Source organism: Eurosta solidaginis, chromosome 2 (assembly GCF_040869045.1).
Source record: "Eurosta solidaginis isolate ZX-2024a chromosome 2, ASM4086904v1, whole genome shotgun sequence".
Lineage (NCBI taxonomy): Eukaryota > Metazoa > Arthropoda > Insecta > Diptera > Tephritidae > Eurosta > Eurosta solidaginis.
Genome location: NC_090320.1, coordinates 168829550 through 168853638, shown reverse-complemented (window position 1 = coordinate 168853638; position 24089 = coordinate 168829550). Strand labels below are relative to the sequence as shown.

Sequence of the window (24089 nt, the reverse complement as noted above, 5' to 3'; positions counted from 1 at the left end):
TATGGCGATATCTCGAAAAGGCGTCCACCTATAGAACTAAGGCCCACTCCCTTTTAAAATATTCTTTAATACTTTTCATTTGATATCCATGTCATAGAAACACATTCCAGGGTTACCCTAGGTTAATTTTCCTACATGGTGATTTTGCCTTATTTGACAAAGGATGATGGAAAATCGTCCAATAAAACGTCACCATTGGTCTAAAATTTCGTACTCTTATCGGACTCATAATTAAAAGCGCTTCGAAAATATTTCAGGCGTAAATTTAAAAAAATGATAAGGAAGTGCGTTCAAATTTAACCAAATTTTCATATTTAAAAAAATATTCAAATGAAACGAATTGACAGCTGAAGAAAGATAGCAAAGGCAAATTTCTCAACTTTTTAGTATTACTATTTGTATGTATCCATGAAAAATACAATTTTGTCTCCAAAGCTTTCAGCTGAGTATGTAATGTTCGGTTACACCCGAACTTAGCCTTCCTTACTTGTTTTCACTGGAGTAGGGATAGTCAAAAGAAGATGGCAAACTCAAAATGAAACCAAACCATTGAACACAATTTCTTACAACACACAAAAATTTCACAGTTTTATGTTTTCATTCCATTCCATTCGCCCAATGCCAATACCCGAAATTTGACAGTCTGAACAAAGATATGTTGTTGCCGTAGAGATGAGCCAAGAAGCTATAAAATTACTATTGTGTAAGCTAAATTGAGTTGTATGAACACCACTCAAATTAAGTCGAAATTGCCTCAATTTGTTTTTCTGTTTGAACATAGTATTAATCGCAACTTTTCAAGTTAACGAAGAAAAAAAGCTAAATCTAGCTTGAAAAAAGCTAAAATGGCAATACTGGTTATAATATTACTATTCAATATTTTCTCATTATCGGCAACTTTTCTTACAGGTCGCGCATTCCATTTACACACAGAAAATCCATTTATATAAGAATTTGTCATTTCGTTAATATGTTTGTATGAATTAAGGATTTCCCTAATTGCCTTTTAAATGTCTAAAGCTTTTATTTGAAGCAATTTTTATATTTGAATTTATTTAATAATTTTGGAAAAATGTAGCATAAAATACATGTAATCGAAATACATAACTGTTGCTTGTCCGCCCTTATGTCACATTGTTAGAAGTTTTTCCCAAATTATTAAAGAAATAAAAATTGCTTCAAATAAATGTTTTCATACATTAAAAATGCAACGACGACAATCCCCGCTTAATTCATAAAAATAGACAACATTGGTTAATTCTTTTGTTATGGTATTGCATTTTCGGTGGAAGCAGTAAGGAAGGCGGTCGGCATGATGTGGTGGTGCACAGTGGCTAGTCATTGTCGGCTGGGACGGGTCCTTGCCAACCTTACTGTTCCTGTGCCATAAACAGAAAAAAGTTCCTATCATGCCTATCAAAACTGAAAGCTGTCAAAATCAAAAACCCTGACAGAAGCGCAGAGACCGACTCAAAACGCTTATAGATTGAAACTAAAACAACATCCCGGTCGCGGGTGTTGTTGCGACGCCCGGTGCATATACCCACCCTCAAATCCATGGCCACCGACGCACCTGTATTTCGGTGGCCCCTTACCTTTGTTACCCTATGCCTTCTAAATAAATATGGAAGTCAGCATTCCCATTTATAGTACAATTTATTTAAGATACATTAAGAAAAAAAATGGTTACAAAATTTATTTCAATCTTTCATCTATTCTACTAGCGAAACAGAGGATAATTCTTATTGTACGCTTTTAGCTGTAGATTTTAGTTGTAAGCTCATTGGTAAGTACAGTTATTAATAATTAATAAAGGGGCGGAAGAGTAGAAAACAAAAAAAAATTGTTGTATCTTAGTTTATTTTATTTTATTATAGTTTATTTTATTTTAGTTTACTTTATTTTATTTTTGTTTATTTTATTTTAGCTTATCTCAGTTTATTTTATTGTAGTTTATGCTTTCTCTTGAAGAATTAGTTTAATTTTACTGGGTCTTCTTTTCTTTTATTTTTATTGTTATTATTTCTAGACTTTATTATCATATCCAAGTTTATTTTATTATAATTTATTTCAATTTTTTTCTTTTTTTTTTTTTTGTATATTTTGCTTAATTTTATTGAACTGGATTTTAATTTTATTCTATCCGCAAAGAAAATGTGTCTGAACTTATTCTCCTAATTATTTAGAATGTAACATTTATTTGTATCGGTATCAAGTTTCAGAAACTGTCTTTAAATTGCCTACTTTTACTATTAGTTATAATAAGGTTTGCATGTATATGAACATATGCACTTTTATGTATGTAATTTCATGTAGGTATGCATATCCGTATATATGCGAACAACGCAAGTGCTATAGATTTTAAGCTTATTTACGCTTCTTATGCTTCTCAAAAACATTTAAGTACTGTTTTTATTCCTAATCTACGTTTAAAGTTCGTATGTATTTACGCACGAATAGGCTTATCATGCTTCAGCCGCTGACATTAATTCTTTAACTATGCTAACCTTAGTTTAAAACTGAATAATCCGAGATTTCAAATTGGTTATGCCTCTAGTTATTTACGCTTTTATAATGACCCTAGTTCCCGCCTTTAACTTTTATGCATGAAAACTCTTAAATGGAGTTCATACCCACCCAGCATCTGGATGACGAATTTACTTCCGTATGAATACGCCTTGATTATTCCTTGCAGCTAAATATCGATTTAGTTGAACAATTTGAACCAACTATTGATTGAAAATCCGATTGCCTTCTTATGCTCACACTTCTCAATAAATGAATTAAAAAATAATAATTATGGCTATACAAAAATATGTTTAGACCTAAAGGAATGTGGATGCTGTTCTTAGACTACGATGTCCGATAGCATTTATGTCGACGCGTCTTCAAAAAGAGGGAAAAAAGAAAAAAAAAAGGGTTACAGTCTAAGAAACCGTGGTACGGAAGCTCCGAGGTGGTTGAACCGCTGGTAATTTAAGCTCAATATGCTCCGGATTCAACATCCCACATGGGCCATGCTTGTTAAAACATCACACTACCATTATTTAAGAGGGTGACCATAGACAATGTTGGATGTTGTAGTCGCGAGTGAACCTCGTTCAAGTTAACTATCGCCAATTACCTGAGGTTTTAATTAGCTCACCTTCGAGCTTCCTGACACTTTCATCCGCTGAGGAAATATGTTTATAATATAATATTGGATTACGCACTAAATATGATGGAAAAATGAATCGTAAGCATATTCCCAAATGATTTCAAAACACATTTTATAAGATTGATAATTGTGGTTGAATACGAAAAAAAAATATTGTGTAAGCTAATGGAATGTCATAGCAAATATGATGATAAAACGAATAAAGGGGAAAAGAAAATGTGGCTTGCAAATGGTCATTCAGGAATATTCCCAACCAGGGTACACCCTTCTCCCGACGGTACATTGATTTTCGAATACAAGGAGCACTTTACATCTGAGCGTTTTTAATCCACTTCCTGATACACTTCCAAAATGCTGACTGGGTATAACTGGCAAGTATTCCCCCCCCCCCCCCTTTACAGCTCATGTAGATACATAATTTTAAGTATATCTTAAGTACTATTACCTACTCAATCTATCATAAGTAATTAAATTTAAAGGTCGGAAAAAAGTTGGTTGTCCGTAGCCGGAACGAACTCACCCAAGTCAGGTTGCAGGCCCTTGGTGTTGGCTCTGCCGTTGTCGTTGTCGTTGCAGGTTGGTGTTGGTACTGTTGGTGGTTGTTGCGCTCTGGTCCGAGGTAATCGTGTTAACCTGGTGGTGATAAAACTTCGTGCTGACCCTTACGATCTGGGTGACTTGGTAATTTTTGCGTTAAGTGTATTACGCGGCGGCGTACTGCTGGCCCTGGAGGCGGAATGGGTGTCGAACGTTTTCCGAAGGTGGTAGTGTACTTCGTAGGCGTAGAGAAAGGGGTTTATCTTCGGATAGCAATGGTTCGCATCAACATTTAACTTAGTGCCGTCCGCATCCGAATCGGAATCACTAGAACTTTCCGCACTAAGTGTGACTGTGAAACGCCGACCTACTTCACTGGATATTATATACGTTGAGCTTGTGTCAACACGACACAACCGTGATAAGGTTTATTACCACCTGTGTGTTCTTATAGTAGTTGGGCTAAGGAATCGGCCTGCAATTCCTCGTTGCAGTCTTTTGATTCTTCCACAATACTCGCTTGAATATGTGCACAGCCGGCTAGGGTGTTTTGCGATTAGTTAAATATAAGTGGGGATGTGCAGTTGAAGTAGCAATAATGTTAATAAAGCAGTTGGCGTCTTGCTGTTGAAGTTGTGTCAACAGCTCTTACACGATCCTTTTTATAATCGCCGGGCCGCCACAAATTTCAGCTGAAGCCAATCACAATTTTCCGGAAACTCACCTGAATATAAGTGGGGATGTGTAGTTAATGTAGCAATAATGTTAATGAAGTAGTTGGCGCCTTGCTATTGAAGTTGTGCCAACTAGAGTTGTGCTTTTTCGTTCATTTCAGAGATTCGAATCTTTCGTTCTTTTTCTGATGAACGAACAAGTTGTTCTTTTTGTTCATTTGTTCTTTTTTTTTTCAAGCAAATTTGTTCACTGCTGCTCGCCCCCGCGGAAAAAGCCAACAAGTATAGATTGGGGTGTGTATGCAGCAATGCTTTGTGTAGGTATATTTAAATGTAATATGAATAAATAAGTTAGTATATATCTATGTATAATAAACTTCAAAAAAAAAAGTTACAAATTTCGGAAGATACAGGAAATTGAAAGAGTACAGGCACAAATTGTAAATATGAACTTTTCAAGTTTAATAAATGTAATAATTAGTTTCTTACAAAACATGTTTTTCATAAATTGTCCATACATATATTGTTGTAGCAGTGCCACACACAAAGTTGACCACACATATCTTTGTGTAAGTGGCATCATCGACATTCGTGCTCATTGTGAATTTCTGCGTATGTATGTATGAATTTACGTATGTATGTTCGCGAACGAGATGAGAGAAAGAATAACATTAGATAAAATGAACTAAAAGAACAAATAGAACCGAAATCGAAGATCTAGTTCACTTGTTCAGTTGAGAGACCCGGTCAATTGAACAAGTTCAGAACGAAACAACCCAACCCTAGTGCCAACAGATGGTACACGATCCGTTTTATAATCGCCGGGCCGCCACAAATTTCAGCTGAAGCCAATCACACTTTTCCGGAAACTCGTGGCAATTTTCGCTAGTGATGGTCGGTCTGTTTTTTTTCTTCTTTTCGATACTTTTGTAACGCCACTTTCGCCCCATCGCCAGTCACTAGGTGTGTTCGCGCGAACAGTGGACCGTAACCGTAGACCATAACAGCAGACCGTAACACTTTATATTTCTTTAAATAAAACAAAGCAAAGTACAGTTTCTTTGAATCCAGCCAACAATAAAAAGCATAAATATGATACATGAAATATGCAATGAAGGCGATTGGGATAAGTTTACAACAACTAAGGCATGACGTTAGTGAATGCTTTTGTAGTACTACAACCATCGTCAGGGCCAGAATTGAGGTATTTGCCGCCCTAGGCTTTTTATTTTTCTGCGCCACCTCCCCCACTTTTTAAAAATTCTCTTGGATATGTATATGAAATAAAAGAAATCGTAACAAATAATATCTACATACTTTTAGCTGCTACTTTTTTATTTATATTAATAATTCCATGTACATACATATGTATATGCTTAACAAATTTTGATCTTTGGATTAAAATACACTTATTCACAATAATTTGCGTCGAACCTTATTTTTTGCAAATTCTTCTATCAACTTATCACAATCAAGTTTTACACATAATGAAGATTCAATTGCAAGTAAAGCCGTAGCCAACATTCGGTTTTCTGTTATGAACGTAAGTAATTTTTTATTCTTCGTAAACATGAAAAAGATCTTTCGGCACTGCAGTTTCTTACTGCAGTGCATACAAGTATTCTAAAAGCTATTTCGACGTTTGGAAACATCATTTGAAGATCATTTTTCCGCAAAAATTGTAGCATTTCTGTTGGTGAAAAATTAGATATCGGCGAAGAAGGCGTGAAGACATGGCGATACAGGAATTTTTTAGTTGTTGTTCGAACGGTTCGAACTGGGAAATTCTAGTAACAAACGCTGAAATGGAAGTTTCGCAAGTTGCTACCTTTTCATGCTGGCATTATGTAGTCGCTTGTTTCTAGTGATGAACAAGGTCACGTGATCCGTTGTTGCACAGAGTAGCAGACGACATGTTAAACGTTCTGTTGCACACACTTTAAAAATTTTCGCGCCTTTATCTGAATGCTTACGACTGATGATCCATGAAATGAATGAACAAATTCCTTATATTATATTATTGATATATGTAGGTACATGTTTTTCATATTATTTTCCTTTATTTGAGATATAAATGATTATCCAATATAATTTTTTTCCTTACACATTTGATTTCCAAATCATAAATTATTCTGTCGTTAGGTTCTAAAAATTGTTCGCCCCCTAAATGGCGACCCCAAAACTTTGCCGCTTAGGCTACAGCCTAGTCAGCCCAGTGGTAAGTGCAGCCCTAACCATCGTTAATGTGGGTTCGATTCCCACTGCCGGGAGAAAAGGCTTTGAAGAGATTCACAAGGTATAATCAAAACAGCTGTCGCTTAGTTCGTCCTGATGGCACATTATTTAAATTTTGCCCAAATTATTAAATAAATTTATTAGTTTATTCACAAAATCAAAATAAAGGATCAAATATTCATTATTTTAAATCAATTGTTATTAATGAAATGAAATTAGGAATGTTATAATAATTTGTTAAATGCAAGACAAATTTAGTAACTGGGGAGTCCCGTTATTGCTTTTGATGTGGGTAACCGCTTTTTTAAAACAACTTTTAATTTACTAAATAATTTGCCCTGATGTCCCGTTTATTTAATTTCTTAATAAAGTTAAAAGTATAAACAATTTTTGTTGTTATATCGGCCTACTGAATTGTAAGATTGCGGGTTCGAATCGAGCTCAAGGCCTAACAATAATTATTTTATCTTATTATTTTTATGATACATTTTTTCTTAATTGAAAAAATGTTTTAAATCAGAATAGAAGAAAGAAAAAATTTTAGACAACTGCCAAAAATGCTAAATTCCTTCATCGGCAATGTTTAGGCGCCGCTGCAACGGATCTATACAACGAGCATTTTGCAGTAGTCTAAATTTTTTCTTTCTTCCACTCTAATTTAAACAATTTTTTCATTTAAAAAAAAAATAATTATAACAATAATAAGATAAAATAATTAATGTTAGGCCTTGAACTCGATTCGACCCAGCGGTAAAAATATCATATATGTATGAAAGAAATCAAGTTTGTGAAAAGAAGAAAGACAGCTCAAAGGGAATTTATTTAGACTAAGCTGTAACTAGTTCCATCAACAAAACTTTCCGCGTGTAAATGCAGACTTACTCGCATAGTCTGGAATCCATTAAGCTGTAAACACAATACCGAGTGTCGACAATTTTCGCCGGGCGCTAACATTTCTCTAATTACGCGCAGATGTTTCGCCTACTCAAAACACAATACCGGGTCAATTTTTCTGACGCTTTCTATTCAGAGTGGCGGCATTCAGAAATAAAAATGAAAACAGTTAAAACTTTTTAATTCTTTGCATTAGCGCTTGACTGCCAAAACACGCCCAAAATGCTAAAAGATGTATCGAAAGACACGTTTGATTCCCAGGAATCATAATCCGGTGGGCGAAGATTTATTTTACAGCCCTTTCATTTTAAAAATACAGTTAACAAATATACGGCGCACGTTTCCATAAGCTTAATATTAGTTTCAAGTTTTAAAAGCTCACGTAGGGTTAGTTGAGACATTGACTGAAAAACTAAAATTTAGCAAATGCTTGTGCTAATTACCCCTTCATTTTTAATAATATTAATCTATAGTATTTTCTTCCAATTTCCCATGTGCACGTTTGAAAGGCCTGCCAAAAAATGTTTGGTATGGGGAAAATTTTTATGGTCAACTCCATTTAAAGAAATTCTTGTAGGCCAGTACACAACCCCTACTCCACCGTGGCTTCCAATTATTTTATATTGTCTAAAACTACAAATATATTAGTTTTTCACGCATAAATAACGAGATATTTTGATTATGTTTCAATTATTGTAGGCTGTTACTTCACCAAATATGCAAGGCAGCTATGCACTAAAGCAGGAATCAAAGGATGGATTAAGAACTCCAAGCAAGGAACTATCCTGGGGAAAATGCAAGGCACGAAAGAAGAAATTGATAAGATGTAAGTGATACACCAATTGTCACATTGATAATGCCAATGCGTAATTTATATCGAGCATTCAAGGGTAAATGGCGAATTTCTGCCACTTTCCTGACTAATTTTGAGTGGTAATGTATTTAAAATATGTCACATGCAATATGCAGAGGAAGAGGATTTGTAAATTATTGTATATTGGAACCATGTTAAAATATGACACTCTGGCATCATTGCCATGAAATAAGTCCAATTTCACATCGTTTCTGCAACAGATGTCGCAGTGCTGTGAAAGCCATAGTAAATTTTACCAAGTAGCGCAACTAACAGCTGATCGGTTAAATTCGCACATTCACACGCACAGTTCTCGACTCAGTGTCAAAAAAAAAACTTTATATTATTTAGCTTAAATTTTAAAGTGAGATAATCCTTACCAATTTATATATATATAGAATATATAAGCAGTTTTTGTTGTTATTATAAGAATAATTTTATTTATATTTGAGGTTTTATCATTTATTTTTGGACTATATTTTAACAATTTCATGCGTTTTTAAAGCATTTTCGTGCATATAAATACAACCATATACGTTTTGACATTACATTTCATACACGTTCGTATTTGCCATTCTCATTGTATCTAAATTCGTAAACAATGACTGCGGATATTCTGTGTGATTTTTCGAAAAATTGTATTATTTTTGTGAAATTTTATTATATTATCTGTGGTATTGTGGTGGTCAAAAAGCTTTGATGCAAAAATACTTAGACGGCCCATACATGACACAAAAACCATGCGCAAATATAAAACGACGAAATTTGTGCAAATGAAAATTTTGACATACACGGCTCAAAAACGCTGCGCAATATTCATTTTTAAAGTAGCGCAACAAATGAAACATGTGTTTTAATTGTATAAAAAAGGCACTAATTGTATAAAAAATCACTATTTATTTTCCACAGTGCTGGTAATTCACGGCATAATTCGAAAAACTCGCACCAGAAGCGTTTATTTTCCATTGTACTTATAAAAATATATACATATTTAAATTGCATGACCAGCTCAACTCATTGCAGCACTGCGCAATATTCATTTTTCAACTAGCGCAACAAATGAAACATGTGTTCTAATTGTATAAAAAGTTATTTTGTATTATTAAATTTGTGTGAATTCCTGTTACAAGCTAGAGATGGTCCTTACGCCTTCGATATTAACATTTTTAAGCAATAATTACTGATGTTATATTATCAGGAACCACAGGTAAACTGTGTAAGATTCACCACACACGAAGAAAAAAGCATGTGCAATATTTGCAGACATGCGTAAATATCAACATCGTTTTGATTTTAGCGCAGTTCTCTGCGCAAATAGCGCAACCAGTGCACACACCGGGCAAATCCTTGGTAATTGGCACAAGGATACTTGAGCCGTGTAATTGGCGTATTAGCCTCACAACGCGACAATGCATTTCGTAATGGTTAAGTACTTATATGTATATGTATTTGATGTGGTAGCTTGCATTTGAGAACACGGTTGCCACTTCAGTCCATTCCCTTCCACCCCTATATGGTGCGCTGGTCCCTTTTTCTCAATTTGGGTCTTTTTCGGCACGGTTTTGGTACTTTTATTTCTTTTTCACTGAAACAAAAATTCAAAACACTGCTAAAAAAATTGCCGCAAATCTATTAACCACATATATTTTTCAATTTACTCCAATGGAATTCTTACCACGAAAATTGCTCTGTCAATAAAATGTAGCAGAACAATGACAACTCACTTGGGAGATAATTTAGGCGAGGCATTAAAAAAGAAGTGTTGAATGTTCGGACAAACACATTGTCACTTGTTTTAGTGTTTAGATATTTCGATCGGTATTCAATTATTATACAGTTGAAACTTTTAAGACGCTTAATTTTTAGTCTGAGCTCAAAACTCACACTTACTGAATCTAGGCTCTGATATGAAGTTTAAACTGTGACTGAAAATGAAAGCATCTATAAAAATAGCATAACACAATTTTAGTTTTATTTACGAATTATTGAGTTTGCCACAACACAAATTTTTTAGCCGTTGCTTACTAAAACCTAACTGCGCTATACATTTTATTTCATTGCAATCAAGCAAAACTAGGTTCACAACGTTAGATTGGTGAAAGACATAGTCTTACCCTAAAAATTTGAAAATGTGATACCTAAAGGTACATTTTATTTTTGTTTGTGCAGTTTGAACTAAAGCGAAGTGTCTCCTTTATTAAAATTTTATATAAGACACCCCTGAAAAATCCTACAATTTTCGCTTTTTACAACAAATACGATACTCTATTAACTTGCCGAATTGTTTGTATACCAATATAAAATAAAACTAAAATTTGGTCCTTTTTTTTTGAGTTCTGGTCCTTTTTTCGATAAATTTTGGTGTCAAATGACAACATGGTGTGGCAACCGTGTTTGAGAATGCACGTGGTAAGGTTACATTTTTCCGATCTTAATTTTTTTAAATAATGAAATAGTAGTATGCAAGCGACCGCCATAGTAGTAGACATGTACATGAATATTATGAACAAAGTTTAAAGCTAAAAAAATGTCTTTGAAATATAATCTAAGAGAAGATGGACACGAGGCGTAGCTTCATAGACGCGTATTAGGCACAGCATAAGCAATCTTGAGGTGTAGAAAGATCTTAGCTGCATGCCATATTTTGCAGGAGTCTACGAAGCTACGCCTCTTGTGTATCTTGCCTAAGTTCAACTTTTTAGGAGATCTAACATTTTTAATTAATATTGATAAATAACACCTAAAGCAAATATGCTTAAGGTGACTTTTGCGTCGTTTTGGCACTTGCGTTGCGTCTACATCTGACTTTGAACACACGTGCTTTAATTGCTTCAATCCATAAGCAACGCAACGCCAACGTCAAAGCAACACACAAATAATTAAACTTACGTTCTTCTTGAAGTTTCTTGCATTAAAAAAAAAAAAAACGATTTTCTATCGCCGTTCAACTAAATAAAAAACATAACTTTGTATTCATGTCGATTTCGTGATCGATCAGGAGAGACGGTGGAACATATCTTCCTGAAACGTGACGCAATCTGATGAGGGCACAATAGATCAACGGTCGCAGTGCAATCCCCAATAAATTTTCTATCTATCTTCATGTTATAAAAATAGTTGTATTTCATTTTCCTCATGTGACGGGGGAACTTTTAACGTCCGTTATTTTAAAGTAACCCTTATTTGACGAATCACTGAACGATTTCTTTCAAATAAGGTGTTTGTTAGCGTTCACGGAAGATGGTGAAAACGGCTCCTGGAATTATTAGCTTATATAGCCAAAGAACGTTATGCATAAGCAAAATTTATTCAGCACAAAACGAATAGAGAAAATTTAAAATACAATGCATATTTATTAAATGCATGCAATTTATGAAATCATTTTTACTATATAAAATTAATTTGACATATCAGATTTGTCAATATTATTTTAGTCCTGCTACTTTTAACACATTTATAATATTTAAGAAGAACATTTAAGAAGTAAAAAACATAACTAATGCTTACATTAATACGTGTTTCATTTATTTTCATTGAGGAATAAGTTCGTAAAAATAAAAAGCACGTTTTTATAAAGTGCATGTGAAGCTCCATAGATAAAATGAGTAATCGAAGGAACATTGGTTTATATATTATATTTTTAAAATGAAAATCTCTTGCTAAAAAAGTAATAGAATGAACATTGGTTTGTACATCACATTTATAAATGAAAATCTCCTGCAAAAAAGGAGCAAAACTTAACTACATTTTTTCACTTTCGTACCTTACTACACTCCCTTTTGTGATTAAGGATTTCAGGGGGATTCAAGGGGTTGTGTAGCGCAATATATAGCTTCTCCAACCCAATTGTCAACCTCACCTTCGAGCGGCGAATCCCGTTTCACTAACAGACGAGGCTCTGGCGACCCCAAGCTCCTCATGGAACTTGGGGGTGGGGAGGGAGGGATGGCCTGAAGGTTCAATGTGGCCATATAAATCGTTCCCGAGATGGTCGGGCTAGCACCTTAATGGTGCTGTGTTACCGGAGCGTATCGGATCTGTATACGACAAAGGACCATCACATCGATAACACTCCCCAAAGCCTTCGGGGTGTAACCTAATCGCTACAACAACAACAACATTAAGGATTTCAGGCAAATTTTGAAAAAACTCCGAGCATCAATTCCTTCATTATATGACATTCGACTGCCTTGTCCACTGCCTTCCACTCTATTCGCAACATAAGCTCTATTTAAGCTGCCAAACGATATAGTAAACAATGGTGAAAGTTGTAATAGCTGAATGGTTATAGCAGCGGCACTTAACGTTGCCGATGAAGGTATTTAGCAGTTCCCGAAATGGATCTATACAACGAGCTTTGGCAGTTTTCTAAATTTCTTTTTTCTTCTATTCTAATTTAAAAAAAAAATTCATTCAAGGAAAAATATATCCCAGCAATAATAATGATAAAATAATTTTTGTTAGGCCTTGAGCTCGATTCGAACCCGCGATCTTACAAATCAGTAGGCCGATATAAGAACAAAAATTGTTAATACATCCCAGAGCACGGAGAAAAAGTGTCAATAAATATGACACTATGGCATCACTGCCATGAAACAAGTCCAATTTTCACATCGTTTCTCCAACAGATGTCGCAGCGCTGTGAAAATCAATTGGCAAGAAACAGGATTGAAGTAGAAATAATGAAGACAAACTAACAACCGCGGTGATAGCTGAATGGTTATAGCAGCTACCGCTAACGTTACCCATGAAGGAATTTAGCAGTTCCCGAAATGGATCTATACAACTATCTTTGGCAGTTGTCTAAAAACTTTTTCTTTCTTCTATTCTAATTTTAAAAAATTTTATTTATGGAATTATATCGAGCCATAACCGAGATTTTTTGGTTTTGATGGAAACCGAAAGGCCATTACCATATGCACCAGCTTTAAGTCCTACGAAGTACTGATACGAGGTTATAGATAAGGCAATTTTGGCTCAAGTGCACAAAATACTTTGTTAATATTTTTTTGTGCTCGCAATGTGTAGGTTAAGCCTTTTTTTTCGAGAAAATGTTGCCATTTTAATACAAAGTTTTTACATTTTGGTGTGCATGTTTCGTAATTTACGTCTTTTTAATTTAAATATGGACTTCTTGCAAACACAGGGGATTATTTTTAGATTAAAATTTTTGTTAATAAGGATTATAGTGAATATAGAAATTATTGTTGCAGATTTCAAATAAAGTTGCACTAGTTCCATACAGCAACACCGATTCTTCAGAGGAAATAGTTGAAGAAGATACTTGTGTTGGAAACGAGGTAGGAGGATTCCGAAACCACTACACAAAAGACTTCTACTTCAGTTTATACAGGAGCTTACAAAGAATTTCACCGTTAAATTATTCAGATTTAAAATCACTTTGTGATAAAAATATAATTCCCGAAATTTTCCACAGAGAGTACCTCAACTAAAACACAACTCTTTTATCACAAATACATTAGCAGATACTGATGTAGAAGACGGCAATGTGAAATGAATAGATTGTACCTTAGTTATATAGTTTTTATTTAAAAATACTTAGTTTAGTTGTAAATTTAAAATATTTGTTAATCAGTTTGCATATCTAAATCTAAATAAATATGAAGTCCGTCTGAAATCATGATGCAATTACAAGGTGACTGACGTTGGTAGCTTCTCTTTCTAATCCGCCATCTTGAACTCCCACTCTGAAACTCAATTTGCCTCTTTGCTAAACTAATGTTTCATTCAGAAGATAAATTCTATTAAAAACCATACAAATCAATTTTTCTGGAGAAGTATGCAACGGCATCACTTTTTTTCTCCAATTCTATTTTGTGTTGACTTTTCTATCATTCAAACTTGTGACAATTCTCAAAAAAATAATTGTTTATTCAGCAAAAGGATTGAAATATTAACTAATTTTCGGTGTTAAATGATGGTAATATGTTTTATAATTTTAATAATAGCGATATATATTGTTTTAAAAATGTTTTCACAGCTTTATTTACAGGTCTTGGTGTGGATAATGCTTGAGATCAGACGTCGTGCAAACAGACGGGCACATAAACACCAACACGACGTGCCACGCATTGCCATCACCTCCACAGAGATTGAAGAAGCCATCGAATAGGCCCAAACGTTATAGCCATGTCTATAATAAAACACCTTTGCGATGAGAGTGTAGGCTACCAACCTTGCGTTGAATTCGATTACCATTCCCAACAGTGGAAAATGGCAGGAGTAATGCTATACGACAGCATGGCTCTCTTAATACACGTCCAATGGGAATGGTGTCAAAAGACGTGTTTTGGTCCGAGGACCACTAATCCGAAATCGAAAAACAAAAATTTTCAGTAGTTCAAAACATATTAACGAAAAACCGAAAAATGACCCCGGGTCTCTCCGAAACCGGTGGTGTTATTCATATTTTTTTGTGCTGAGCACCTTTCTGCGTTCTGCGGTCCACCAAAGGGCTTGGATCAAAACTAAATCCGTGCAAATCCCTTTGCATACAAAATATTTTCCTGTGTACAATATTACAACAGCCACATCAAAATTTTAAATTTCAAATGCAAATATATCCTCACAGAAGCTAAACTTTAATATTCGCGATCCTATGTCCAAAACGCAATGATAATTCCAATACTAAAGCCTGGGAAGCCAGCTAATAAAGGTGAGTCATATCGACGGATATCACTCCTTTTGCCAGTTGCGAAGACAGGGGAACCCGTCCTTCTTCCTCATTTCACTGCGAATTTTCGCTTAGCCTCCCATCAGCATGGCTTCCGCAAAATGCATAGCACTACCGCCGCGCTAAACGCCATAAACACCCAGATAAATAACGGACTGAACTAGAAATAACCCCATCAACCACGGCACGTCACTCCAAGACATAGAATGTTCACTCCTTCCCCTTTGTCTTAAAAGATGGACCGCAAATTATCTGAATGGTCAGCAAGCGGCGGTTCAATTACGGGATACACAACCGCAGCAAAATCCTCAAGTCGCTTGCCGGCGGCACTCGGGAAAGAGAGAAAGAAACGTTGCTAACCAGTAAAAAGCAATCGTGTGCTACGCGTTTGGTAGCCTTTTCCTAAAAACACACACTGGAAAAGATGCAGACCTGTCAAAATGCTTTACTCATAACTGCCACAGCATAACGAAATGCGGACAGTTTTTGCTTAGTTGTCACAAACCTGGACACCCTAGCAAACAATTGCTTGATCTAGCCCCGCCTGAAAGAGGCTTAAGAGGAATATCTCCATAGCTCTATGATGAGATCCGGCACCAGCCAACACAGTCGTTTGATCCGGACGAGCATAAGCAGACAAAATCCACACAGAATTGGTAAACGCTTTTGCCACGATGCGCCCGGCGAACCACGTTATCAATATACACTATCTTACCCTTTCAAAAGAAGAGAGCAGCAGAGAGAGGTGCCGCATCAGGCACCACCATCACGAAGGCTTTGAAAAATGAATTATGAATCAGCTTATTAAAATCGGGAAGAGACTTTTGCCCCCTAAATACAGACCCAGCGTGGCGGCAAAGTATCTTACCACAAATCTGACATAAAATCTGCGTTTTCAATTGAATGGCGATAGTGTGAAAACATTTACCAACCATGTTGTGGCACCATTCGCGATAATGGTCCGAATATTTAAGGTGTATGACCTCAAATCGTATGCCTTAAAATAATATCCGCGGTAAGCACCAAAAAGAGTTGCGTTATCTCAGGTTTTGTTTCATTTCAGTGTCGTTTTATGAGACCAGTCATAAGCCCAGTACGGGGAATTCTAAGTTGAAAGTATTAAGCGGAAAGTAAGATTTGACGCACGGTCCAAACCTCGTGTCGTCTGTTGGCCTATAGAATATACCCGACTACGGAAGCGCTACTTAGGAGTGACTACCGGATTGTAATTTATTAATTGTAATTTAATACATGCGCTATATAAAGTAGCACACGCATTATTATGCTCGTCAAATGCTATTCGCCCGCAGGACGATGTCCCGGTCAATCTAATGAGAAATTGAAGCAGCTAGTTTCATATCTTCACAATAAGCGAAAGTTTCGTTAGATGTGTAGTATGATGCCCGATGCTATTTTTGACTTTGGACCCCTGCCCACAGTTGCCCTATAAGCATATTGATTGGAGGATAAATATATTAATAACCCTTTTCAACACAGAATTTCGCATAATGATAAATTAGCGGGACCTGCATGCTGTATGCCAACTCTCAAATACCCTCAAAGCATTTATCAAACCATTGCGTCGTTAAGTAAAAATTTGTTTCTAAAGTACTTTGAACTGGCTGTAGAATAATTTCCGGTCACTTTAACCTTTATCCACTTATTTTTGCAAACAAATTACAAAATATGAGTTTCGCTACCATTTTGAATTAAGTGCTTTGTTAAAAAAAAAAGTGCTGTATTTAATACTATTTCAGAAAACGGCCTCTTTTGTTCTTCCCCTTTTTCTTATCATTCGCTTTGTATGGGAGTTTTCAAAATGAGCTGTCACTACATATACCACCTTGTCTTTATTACATAATGGTCTGAAATCTGAATAAAAACATTGTAATGCATCACCAACCACTGTTTTTAATGTTTTAAAACGTGTATTTTTAATATTTTTATTTTGACTTAACCGACACTTTCAAGTAATGAAATCTTTTTTTTTTTGGAAAGCAAGAGCGTAAGCGACAAATACGACGTTCTTATTAAGGAAATGTAAAAAAATCTCACATCAGTATACGTCAATTATATAGTCTTATATACACACCAACTCTCACGTTACTATCTAAAGTAATCGTAATATTAATAAAAAACAAGTAAGGAAGGTTAAGTTCGGGTGTAACCGAACATTACATACTCAGTTGAGAGCTATGGTGACAGCATAAGGGAAAATAACCATGTAGCAAAATGAACCGAGGGAAACCCTGGAATGTGCTTGTATGACATGTGTATCAAATGAAAGGCATTAAAGAGTATTTTATGAGGGAGTGGGCCATAGTTCTATAGGTGGACGCCAATTAGGGATATAGCCATAAAGGTGGATCAGGGTTGACTCTAGAATGCGTTTGTACGATATGGGTATCAAATTAAAGGTATTAATGAGGGTTTTAAAAGGGAGTGGTGGTTGTTGTATAGGTGGTCGCCTTTTCGAGATATCGCCATAAAGGTGGACCAGGGGTGACTCTAGAATACGTTTGTACGATATGGGTATCAAATGAAAGGTGTTAATGAGTATTTTAAAAGGGAGTAATCCTTAGTTCCATAGGTGGACGCCGTTTCGAGATATCGCCACAAAGGTGGACCAGGGGCGACCCTAGAATTTGTTTGTACAATATGGGCATCAAACGAATGGTGTTAATGAGTATTTTAAAAGGGAGTGAGCCTTAGTTCTATAGGTGGATGCCGTTTCGAGATATCGCCATAAAGGTGGACCAGGGGTGACTCTAGAATGCGTTTGTACGATATGGGTATCAAATGAAAGGTGTTAATGAGTATTTTAAAAGGGAGTAATCCTTAGTTCCATAGGTGGACGCCGTTTCGAAATATCGCCATAAAGGTGGACCAGGGGTGACTCTAGAATGCGTTTGTACGACATGGGTATCAAAAGAAAGGTGTTAATGAGCATTTTAAAAGGGAGTAATCCTTAGTTCCATAGGTGGACGCCATTTCGAGATATCGCCATAAAGGTAGACCAGGGGTGACCCTAGAATTTGTTTGCACAATATGGGCATCAAACGAAAGGTGTTATTGAGTATTTTAAAACGGAGTGGGCCTTAGTTCTATAAGTGGACGCCGTTTCGAAATATCGCCATAAAGGTGGACCAGGGGTGACTCTAGAATGTGTTTGTACGATATGGGTATCAAATGAAAGGTGTTAATGAGTATTTTAAAAGGCAGTAATCCTTAGTTCCATAGGTGGACGCCATTTCGAGATATCGCCATAAAGGTAGACCAGGGGTGACCCTAGAATTTGTTTGCACAATATGGGCATCAAACGAAAGGTGTTATTGAGTATTTTAAAACGGAGTGGGCCTTAGTTCTATAAGTGGACGCCGTTTCGAAATATCGCCATAAAGGTGGACCAGGGGTGACTCTAGAATGTGTTTGTACGATATGGGTATCAAATGAAAGGTGTTAATGAGTATTTTAAAAGGGAGTAATCCTTAGTTCCATAGGTGGACGCCATTTCGAGATATCGCCATAAAGGTAGACCAGGGGTGACCCTAGAATTTGTTTGCACAATATGGGCATCAAACGAAAGGTGTTATTGAGTATTTTAAAACGGAGTGGGCCTTAGTTCTATAAGTGGACGCCGTTTCGAAATATCGCCATAAAGGTGGACCAGGGGTGACTCTAGAATGTGTTTGTACGATATGGGTATCAAATGAAAGGTGTTAATGAGTATTTTAAAAGGCAGTAATCCTTAGTTCCATAGGTGGACGCCGTTTCGAGATATCGCCATAAAGGTAGACCAGGGGTGACCCTAGAATTTGTTTGCACAATATGGGCATCAAACGAAAGGTGTTATTGAGTATTTTAAAACGGAGTGGGCCTTAGTTCTATAAGTGGACGCCGTTTCGAAATATCGCCATAAAGGTGGACCAGGGGTGACTCTAGAATGTGTTTGTACGATATGGGTATCAAATGAAAGGTGTTAATGAGTATTTTAAAAGGGAGTAATCCTTAGTTCCATAGGTGGACGCCATTTCGAGATATCGCCATAAAGGTAGACCAGGGGTGACCCTAGAATTTGTTTGCACAATATGGGCATCAAACGAAAGGTGTTATTGAGTATTTTAAAACGGAGTGGGCCTTAGTTCTATAAGTGGACGCCGTTTCGAAATATCGCCATAAAGGTGGACCAGGGGTGACTCTAGAATGTGTTTGTACGATATGGGTATCAAATGAAAGGTGTTAATGAGTATTTTAAAAGGGAGTAATCCTTAGTTCCATAGGTGGACGCCATTTCGAGATATCGCCATAAAGGTAGACCAGGGGTGACCCTAGAATTTGTTTGCACAATATGGGCATCAAACGAAAGGTGTTATTGAGTATTTTAAAACGGAGTGGGCCTTAGTTCTATAAGTGGACGCCGTTTCGAAATATCGCCATAAAGGTGGACCAGGGGTGACTCTAGAATGTGTTTGTACGATATGGGTATCAAATGAAAGGTGTTAATGAGTATTTTAAAAGGCAGTAATCCTTAGTTCCATAGGTGGACGCCGTTTCGAGATATCGCCATAAAGGTGGGCCAGGGGTAACTCTAGAATTCGTTTGTGCAATATGGGTATCAAACGAAAGGAGTTAATGAGTATTTTAAAAGGGAGTGGGCCTTAGTTCTATAGGTGGACGCCGTTTCGAGGTATCGCAATAAAGGTGGACCAGGGGTGACTCTAGACTTTGTTTGCACGATATGGGTATCAAATGAAAGGTGTTAATGCGTATTTTTAAAAGGGAGTGGGCCTTAGTTCTATAGGTGGACGCCTTTTCGAGATATCGCCATAAAGGTGGACCAGGGGTGACTCTAGAATGAGTTTGTACGATATGGGTATCAAATTAAAGGTATTAATGACAGTTTTAAAAGGGAGTGGTGGTAGTTGTATATGTGAAGGCGTTTTCCAGATATCGACCAAAATGTGGACCAGGGTGACCCAGAACATCATCTGCTGGATACCGCTAATTTATTTATATATGTAATACCTGCCAAGATTTTAAGTGTTTTTTATTTCGCCCTGCAGAACTTTTTCATTTTCTTCTACTTAATATGGTAGGTGTCACAACCATTTTATAAAGTTTTTTCTAAAGTTATATTTCGCGTCAATAAAACAATCCAATTACCTTACCATGTTTCATCCCTTTTTTCGTATTTGGTATAGAATTATGACATTTTTTTCATTTTTCGTAATTTTCGATATCGAAAAAGTGGGCGTGGTCATAGTCGGATTTCGTTCATTTTCCATACCAAGATAAAGTGAGTTCAAGTAAGGACGTGAACTAAGTTCATTAAAGATATGTCGATTTTTGCTCAAGTTATCGTGTTAACGGCCATGCGGAAGGACAGACGGACGACTGTGTATAAAAACTGGGCGTGGCATCAACCGATTTCGCCCATTTTCACAGAAAACAGTTAACGTCATAAAATCTATGCCCCTACCAAATTTCAAAAGGATTGGTTAATTTTTGTTCGACTTATGGCGTTAAAAGAATCCTAGACAAATTAAATGAAAAAGGGCGGAGCCACGCCCATTTTGAAATTTTCTTTTATTTTTGTATTTTGTTGCACCATATCATTACTGGAGTTGAATGTTGACATAATTTACTTATATACTGTAAAGATATTAAATTTTTTGTTAAAATTTTACTTTAAAAAAATTTTTTTTTTTAAGTGGGCGTGGTCCTTCTCCAATTTTGCTAATTTTTATTAACCGTACATATAGTAATAGGAGTAACGTTCCTGCCAAATTTCATAATGATATCTTCAACGACTTCCAAATTACAGCTTGCAAAACTTTTAAATTACCTTCTTTTAAAAGTGGGCGGTGCCACGCCCATTGTCCAAAATTTTAATAATTTTCTATTCTGCGTCATAAGTTCAACTCACCTACCGAGTTTCATCACTTTATCTGTCTTTGGTAATGAATTATCGCACTTTTTCGGTTTTTCGAAATTTTCGATATCGAAAAAGTGGGCGTGGTTATAGTCCGATATCGTTCATTTTAAATAGCGATCTGAGATGAGTGCTCAGGAACCTACATACCAAATTTCATCAAGATACCTCAAAATTTACTCAAGTTATCGTGTTAACGGACGGACGGACGGACGGACGGACATGGCTCAATCAAATTTTTTTTCGATCCTGATTATTTTGATATATGGAAGTCTATATCTATCTCGATTCCTTTATATATGTACAACCAACCGTTATGCAATCAAACTTAATATACTCTGTGAGCTCTGCTCAACTGAGTATAAAAAGCGTCTACTGAATGATTTTGTTTATGTCGGTTAAACCTTTCTGCGGTAATGGCTCAATATCATAACAATAATCGGGCCTGTTCTGGATTTCGATTCCGACCAATTTATTCGAAATCGAAATGGATTGGTGTTCTGAATATCGATTCCGACCATACTTGGTCGATTTGAAAAGTTTTGCCTCTGAGCAGTCGGAATCGAAAGTAATTAGCCTATTAAGCACAGATAATTAAATTATTTTTCCCACAAATAAGTTTTATTAAATTATTCATTTTATTTGGATGATTTATAACAAATTTTTGCTGGGCAATTTATTTATTTAGTATAACAAATCTTAATTTGAAAATTCCTATCAAAATTTTTTCAAGCTTAACAAAGCGATCATGGTCGAAACGAAACCGACGTGTTCTCAATTTCACTACAGAGCATGCGCAGTAATAATCGAAAAGTTCATTATTGCCATGCCTAAGGAATTAATAGTCGAATGAAGTATTTGAAGCACATTACAACGTAGAATATTTTTCGCTAGTTAATATTCATTTCTTTCCTCAGAATACATGGGAAGATATGAAAATATAATATAAACTATTTATAAAAACAATTGTTCACTGTTAGAATAGCAGAATTTACGAAAATATTTTTTTAGAGCGAATATTTTTGTTAGCATCTGTGACTTATGGCAACCCCTTTTTACTTAGAACAGCTGATTTCTTTTGTCAACAAACATATTTAATTTCGGCAAAATAGAAGATGCAAGCAAAAGTTAAATTTTATTAATTATTTGTATACGTACGAAAAGGAACCAAAATGTAAGTACTCAATTGACGCATTTTAATATATTTTATTGAATTATGACAAATACTTACATATGTATGTATGTACACACATATATTTAAGGGGGAATAAGCGTAACGCAAAACAAGAGCAAATCATTCTATCTTTTATGCAAGCTGAGGAAGATATTGCTAGAGGCTACACGAAAGGTGACAGAGTGGAGATAGAGCAAAAATGGGCCGATCTTGCTAAGTCCCTCAATGCTGTCGGGCCACCCTGCAAAGATTTGGCTGGCTGGAAAAAGGTAATCAAAACTAACAAAATTTGGTCTTCCTTTTGGTATATTTTATTTTTCTTTACAGTCTTGGATTGATTGGAAAGGCGGCATAAAAAAGAAACTTTCTGACAACCGTCGCGAAGTGAACGCCACTGGTGGTGGACCATACTTTCAGCAGCCTATTTCACCCAGTGAAGAAGCAATTGTGGTGCTTTGCAATTTGTTTAAATCGGTGGAGGGTACGAGTGGCGTCAGACGCTTTGGACTCTCACGAGTTAAAAAAATAGTTAGCAGTGAGGAGGCAACCAATGACGATGTTAAAAGCATAACTGATGAAAGCTGTGCCAGTACGGCCGAACCTGCTGCTGAAACTGAGCTACCAAGTACATCGCGTCAACGTCGGCGACCTGTTGACACATTTGAAAAAGTGTGCGCTGAACAAAATCTTTTGTTAAAACGAATTGCCGATGCATTCGACAAACTGCTTTTGCATAAAAAAACTGAACTAGAATTGAAAGAGGCCAGAGAAAAGGAGAAAAAGAGGCACCATGAAAGAATGGAGGAAATAGAGCAGCAGAAGTTGGATACTTAAAAAAAGTTTCTATAATTTGTATTTGTGCAATGAAGGTATGTATTTGAATCTCAATCTCTATATGTACAAAATTTAAAAAAAAACTAGTTGTTAAAATTGTTTACTAGATGCATGTACATAGTATATGTATTTTTAAAAATATATACGTATCTACATACTTTGTATAAACTTTTTTTTTTCATTTTTAAAAAGGACTCTCAATCAGAACTTTAAGGGCACCAAGTGGTACGATATGGAATTGTAACTGCATATGCCAATCGCCAAAGTCTTTTCCATGCGCGTCGTGTGGTGGGTTTTTATCTGTAGGTCCTCTCCATTTTGGTGGCTCCTCGAACCCCTGGTTATGGTGGAATGGTGCGCAATGAGATCACCAATAATTATGCGATCATTTTCCCCTTAGCAGCGCACATCTGTCAGGATGACAACTACTTAGGCAGGTGATATTTTATATTTGGAGGTCTGTATCGCCTAACCGGATGGAAATGCCTTGCCATTCTAAGGAGTTATTCCTTTGTTGTTGTAGCGACAAAGACACTCCCCGAAGGCCTTGGGGAGTGTTATCAAGTTGACGGTCCTTTGCCGGATGCAGATCCGGTACGTTCCGGTACCAAGCCCGACCAATTCGGGAACGATTGGTTATGAACACATGCGACCTTCTAGGCCATTCTTCCCTCCAACCCCTAGATCCATAAGGAGTTCGGGGTGGCCAGAGCCTCGGCTGTTAATGAAACAGGATACGCCACGAATAGGTGAGGTTGACAATTGGGTTTGGAGAAGCTATGTATTGCGCTGGCAACCTGAAAGGGTTACGCTACACAGCCCCTTGAATCTGATATATTAGTAGCCTCCTACGACAGGCATACCTATCGCGGGTATATTCTAACCCCCTAACCTGTGCCTGATATCAGGATCAAATAGATTGTATCGCACGGAGTGATGTGTAATTAGGGCTAGGTCTATTAGGTGAGGTAAAGTCCAGTGGAAACTCTTTCATCTTTCCACGAATAAACAGGGCATATATTTAAAGGCAGACGCAGCAGGTGTAGTTTAGAGTTTTAGCCTGTAACAGGAGATTTAGGATCGTTAAAGCTGTATGGATGACAAT

General features: G+C 36.3%; 2 protein-coding genes across 3 annotated transcripts in view; both read left to right on the top strand.

Annotated features, from left to right (window-relative positions):
- Positions 1-24089, top strand: part of LOC137240318 (acylphosphatase-2) — a 459684-nt gene that overhangs the window by 167649 nt on the left and 267946 nt on the right. For both annotated transcript variants that reach the window (XM_067766383.1, XM_067766384.1), the window contains one exon: positions 8197-8323. In XM_067766383.1, coding sequence (XP_067622484.1) covers positions 8197-8323 — 127 coding nt within the window. The remainder of the gene's footprint in view (positions 1-8196; positions 8324-24089) is intronic.
- On the top strand, positions 21968-23008 carry LOC137242453 (uncharacterized). The gene is made up of 3 exons (XM_067769734.1): positions 21968-22150; positions 22239-22419; positions 22478-23008. Coding segments are annotated over exons 1-3 (690 nt in total). The 5' UTR covers positions 21968-22148; the 3' UTR covers positions 22985-23008.

Excerpts from the sequence above, each read along its gene's own strand:
- LOC137242453 (XM_067769734.1), top strand. Across the intron at positions 22,420-22,477 it reads ATTTGGCTGGCTGGAAAAAG|TCTTGGATTGATTGGAAAGG; the intron begins GTAATCAAAACT and ends TTTTCTTTACAG.